The following is a 5,196-nucleotide window of genomic DNA, read 5'->3' on the forward strand; positions in this document are numbered from 1 at the left end:
CCTTAGGGCGGGGCGGGGCCGCCTCAGCGGGGCGGGGCGGGAGCCTTCCTACCCTCTACTCCGGGACTCCAACCCGGAACTAGCCTGGGCTCCTTTGGGAAGGTCGCGTCACCTAGCCAGGAGTGAGAACTTGGGCCGTGAGTGTGGGGCCCAGGGGCCAGGGGCCAAGCCACCTTCTCATCCTCGGGGACCTGGACCAGGTGTGCCCTCGGCTGGAGGTATCGTCGTCTCGGGGTAGGGCAGGCACCCACAGACCGGCTGGACTATGGCGCCCCCGCGAAACGTGGTGAAGATCGCAGTCCAGATGCGTGACGCCATCCCCCAACTCATTCAGCTTGACCAGGTCACCCAGCCATCACCCCTTCCATCCTCCCTGCCGTCTACCTTAGGGGTCGCCCTCCCTCGTCCTGTCTTCTTGATCCCATTCCCCTCAGAGCAGCCCGCCTCCCCCTTCCCCCAGGGCCCTCCCTCACACCTCCCTAATCCCAGCCAGAGAACGATCCTCGACTGTCTGCTTGCAGGCAAAGCCACTGGCTGCTGTGCTTAAGGAGGTGTGCGACGCGTGAGTGCGGACTCCCGGGCTATGGGGTGTGGGGAAGGGCAGGGCAGGAGGCGCCCCCTAGCGGCCTCACTGAACTCTTGGTGCCCGCGGCAGGTGGAGCCTGGCTCACCCTGAGCGCTATGCCCTGCAGTTTGCTGATGGGCAACGAAGATACATCACAGAAAACGTGAGTCCCCTCTTCACCACCTCCAGGTACTCCAGACCCCCAGTGATTCGGAGTGACCTCCCTAAGACTCTCACCCACCCACCTGATTACTCAGACGTACTGTCCCATTATCTGGTGTGCTCTTATTTTTGCTGTGTGGTGTGGTCAATTCAGACTCAGTGGGCCTATAGGACACAGTAGAACTGCCCCATAGGATTTCCGAGGCTGTAAGGGAGGGAGCCCTGGTGGCACAGTGGTTAAGTGCTTGGCTGCTAACTGGAAGGTCATCAGTTTGAACCCACCAGTATCTCTGTGGGAGAAAGATAGGGCTGTCTGTTTCTATAGAGATTACAGACTTGGTAACTCCAGCAGGAAGCTCTACTCTGTCCTACACGGTCGCTGTGAGTTGAAATTGACTCGAGGCCAATCTTTATGGGTCATCTTTAGGGGAGCAGACTGCCAGGTCATTTTCCCTCTGAGTGGCTGGTGGGTTTGAACCATTGACCTTTCAGTTAGCAGCCAGACAGTTAACCACCATGCCACTAGGGCTCCTTGATCTTTTTTTCCCTGAGCCCGAGTCCTTCATGATACTCCACTTGACCATTCTTCAGAGCCCTCCCTGACTTGCCTCCCTGTTCTGCTGTGTCTTTTCCAGAACCGCACAGAGATCAGGAATGGCAGCATCCTCTGTTTGAGCACTGCGCCGGTAATCGCCTTCATGGCCCCACCTGCCCACTCCCAGCCCCAGCCCAGCAGTGCCTCATCTAGTGAACAACCCAGCTCCTACACCTGTTAGCTCGCCTTCCCACTGCCCTGCGTCCTCACCTCTGCTTCTGCCCCTGCCAGGATCTTGAGGCTGAGCGGCTGCTGGCTGGGCTGCAGAGCGGGAGTCGTGAAGGGCGCAGGGAGGCCCTGCAGCACCTTGTCCTACTGGCCTCGGACCTCACTTTTGCCCAGGAGGTCATCAGGCGTGATGGACTTCAGAGACTAGGGACCATCATTGAAGACGGGGATGAGTGAGCACAGGGCTGTGGTGGGCTGGAGGATATGGTGGGACTGGGAGGTCCTGTACTGGCCCTGCTCAGCCCCCGATGTCCCCACCCAGCCTAGGAGAGATACTGGCCCTTGGGCTGCAGGCCTTCTCTGAGCTCATGGAGCACGGCATGGTGTCCTGGGAGACGCTCAGCAGCGCCTTTGTCAGGAAGGTGAGTGGGCTTATCTGGGGCAAAGAGTGGGGACAGTGGGGCAGTATCAGGATTTGGCCTTTCATGGGGATAGTGGTGACAACGATCACCTACCCCATTACAGGTGGTACGCTACGTGAACATGAACCTGATGCATGCCTTTGTGCAGCCCCTGGCCCTCGGGCTGCTGGAGAGTGTGGCCTTGAGCAGCCCTGCCTTGGGGCAGCTGGTCAAAAGCGAGGTGCCATTGGATAGGCTGCTGGTACACCTTCAAGTGTAAGTGTCTAGGGATGGGGTGCAAATGGAGGGAGCTGGTCCGGACACTAAATGGCCCCTGAGCCCTCTTCTTGCCACAGGTTAAACCAGCAACTGCAAACCAAGGCCATGGCCCTGCTGACTGCCCTGCTGCAGGGGGCTAGCCTTGCTGAGCGTAAGGTGAGTGTCCATGCAGTGGCTGCATAGGGTGGGTGGGAGCTGTTGGACACTATGCCCATCCCGACCTGTAGGCTGGGTGCTGATGGTGGGGCTAAATCATCTGCACCCCTTTGCCACCCACCTCAGGAAATGCTCGACTACCTGTGGCAGAGGAACTTCCGCCAGTTCATCTATAAGGTAGGAAGGACTGGGCCAGGGCCACCCCTCCCCACTCCTCCTTTCCCGGTCCCCCACCTATACTCACACCATGGACTGGCTGTCCGCCAGAACATCATCCACAGTGCAGCACCGCTGGGCGACGAGATGGCACATCACCTGTATGTCCTACAGGCCCTCACACTGGGGCTCCTGGAGCCACGTGTGCGGACACCCGTGGATCCCTACAGCCAGGTTTGGGTCTCGGGAGACATGAGATAGGGGGCCTCCTGGAGCTTGGCTTTGAATCTACAATCTTGATCCACTCCCACACCCCACCCCTGCTGCCCTCGATGCCTGCAGGAGCAGCGGGAGCAGCTGCAGGCCCTGCGCCTGGCAGCCTTTGAGCCAGAAGGGGAGTCCCTGGGTGCCGGGCTGAGCACCGATCACCGCCGTTCCCTGTGTGCCCGCGAGTTCCGTAAACTGGGCTTCTCGGTGAGTGAGCCCCACCCCATGCTGCCTTGACCCAGGGCTGCTGCTCCTGAGGGCTGAGCCCTGCCTGAGCTACTGGCGTCCCTCAGAACAGCAACCCAGCACAGGACCTAGAACGCGTGCCCCCTGGCCTGCTGGCCTTGGACAACATGCTCTACTTCTCCAGACACGCACCCAGTGCCTACAGCAGGGTCAGTGATGGGCTGGGTGGGGCAGGGCAGGTCTCCACATAGCGGGTCACCATGGCCTAGCCATGACTCCCTGCCCTCGCCCCTACCCCACCACAGTTCGTGTTGGAGAACAGCAGCCGGGAAGACAAGCACGAGTGCCCCTTTGCCCGCAGCAGCATCCAGCTGACCGTACTGCTGTGCGAGCTGCTCCGCGTAGGGGAGCCCTGTGCGTAGGACCGGCCATGTGCATCCGGGGACAGGGACGGAAGGGCAGAGAGGGCCAGGGGCTGCATACGCTTCCTCCCTGAGCCCCTCCTGCCCCCCCGCTCCAGGCTCCGAGACAGCCCAGGACTTTTCACCCATGTTCTTCGGCCAAGACCAGTTCTTCCACGAGCTCTTCTGTGTGAGCATCCAGCTGCTGAATAAGACCTGGAAGGAGATGCGGGCCACACACGAGGACTTTGACAAGGTGGGAGGGGCAGGAGCTGGGGACCTGGGCCAGGGCTGGGGCCCAAGCAGGGGTGCTCAGCTGGGCTTGGCGTGGCCCCAGGTCATGCAGGTGGTGCGGGAACAGCTGGCCCGCACGCTGGCCCTGAAGCCTTCTTCCCTGGAGCTCTTCAGAACTAAGGTGAATGCGCTCACCTACGGGGAGGTGCTTCGGCTGCGGCAGACAGAACGGCTGCACCAGGAAGGCACACTGGCCCCTCCCATACTGTGAGTTAGCGGCTCAGTCCTGGCCCTCGCCTTTCCCAGTGCTCCACGGGCCCTCGCCCTGGTCAGTGAACCCTCCTCCTCCACCCAGGGAGTTGCGGGAGAAGCTGAAGCCCGAGCTCATAGGCCTGATCCAACAGCAGCGTCTGCTCCGACTCTGCGAGGGGACACTCTTCCATAAGATCAGCAGCCGGCGGCGCCAGGGTTGCTGGGTGGACTGAGGCGGGTGGAGGGCGGCAGGGTGGGGCCAGGCGCCTCTACCACTTCTCACTCTTCCCTTTCTCCCCACAGATAAGCTGTGGTTCTGCTGCCTGTCCCCTAACCACAAGGTGCTGCAGTACGGGGACGTGGAGGAGGGCGTGGGCCCACCGCCCCCAGAGGCCCTGCCTGAGCAGCGTAAGGGGCAGGGGCAGGGGCAGGGCCAGGGCAGAGAGCAGGTGTCTGTCTCCCAGATCACCCCTGGGGCCACCTGGGCCCCAGTGGTCAGCACAGCCTTCTTCCTATAGTCCCTGTGGCTGACATCCGGGCACTCCTGACAGGCAGGGACTGCCCCCACGTCCGGGAGAAGGGCTCCGGGAAGCAGAACAAGGTGGGTGACAGGGTGAGTGACAGGGCTCTTTCCTCCTGGCCCTGACCACTCCCTGCTCAGTGCTCCTGTTCCTGCTCCCCCAGGACCTCTACGAGTTAGCCTTCTCAGTTAGCTATGACCGTGGGGAACAGGAAGCACATCTGAACTTCATTGCGCCCTCCAAGCGGGAGGTGAGTGCTGGGCCAGGCTGAACCGAGTTGGGCCTGGGGGCAGGGGGCAGATGGACAGGTCCTCAGAGCTGGTCCCATCCCCAGTTCCACCTGTGGACGGATGGGCTCAGCGCCCTGTTGGGCAGCCCTATGGGCAGTGAGCAGACACGGCTGGACCTCGAGCTGCTGCTGACCATGGAGACCAAGCTGCGCTTGTTGGAGCTGGAGAACGTACCCATCCCTGAGCAGCCGCCCCCGGTGCCCCCACCTCCCACCAACTTCAACTTCTGCTATGACTGCAGCATCGCTGAACCATGATGGGGCCTTGGTGGGTGGAAGGTGGAGAACCCCACCCTGACTAGCAGGGATTGCAGCAGAAATAAAGTCGGCTTGGCTCTTAGGTGTGTACGACGAGCCAGTTCTGAACCTCGTGGGCTAAGCCTGCCTTGATGACAGCCAGTCTTCCCTTTCTGCCTTCACACTTGGCTGGTGAATGAGGTGGGGCATCAGGCCAGGACCACAGCTTGGGGTACAGCCTGGCAGGGATAGCTGCAGAGCTGGTATTCTGAAGTCAGCTAGACCTGGCTGAGAGTCAACCCAGAGTGGACTGGCCTTGAGGCTGCA

At 61.2% G+C, this 5,196-nt stretch overlaps 1 protein-coding gene across 1 annotated transcript; it reads left to right on the forward strand.

The window, feature by feature from the left end:
* The first annotated feature begins 265 nt into the window (after positions 1-265).
* Positions 266-4,890, forward strand: ELMO3 (engulfment and cell motility 3). Its single transcript, XM_007940244.1, has 20 exons — positions 266-343; positions 522-562; positions 656-728; positions 1,363-1,413; positions 1,554-1,723; positions 1,813-1,912; positions 2,016-2,167; positions 2,248-2,326; positions 2,453-2,503; positions 2,594-2,716; positions 2,825-2,956; positions 3,043-3,144; positions 3,241-3,349; positions 3,456-3,592; positions 3,674-3,837; positions 3,926-4,038; positions 4,126-4,230; positions 4,341-4,423; positions 4,507-4,593; positions 4,678-4,890. The coding sequence occupies exons 1-20, from the start codon at positions 266-268 to the stop codon at positions 4,888-4,890; spliced, it is 2,163 nt and encodes a 720-aa protein (XP_007938435.1).
* Positions 4,891-5,196: the final 306 nt, after the last annotated feature.

Source organism: Orycteropus afer, unplaced genomic scaffold, assembly GCF_000298275.1.
Source record: "Orycteropus afer afer isolate SDZICR_OR568_19922 unplaced genomic scaffold, OryAfe1.0 scaffold00067, whole genome shotgun sequence".
In the NCBI taxonomy this organism is placed as follows: Eukaryota; Metazoa; Chordata; class Mammalia; order Tubulidentata; family Orycteropodidae; genus Orycteropus; species Orycteropus afer.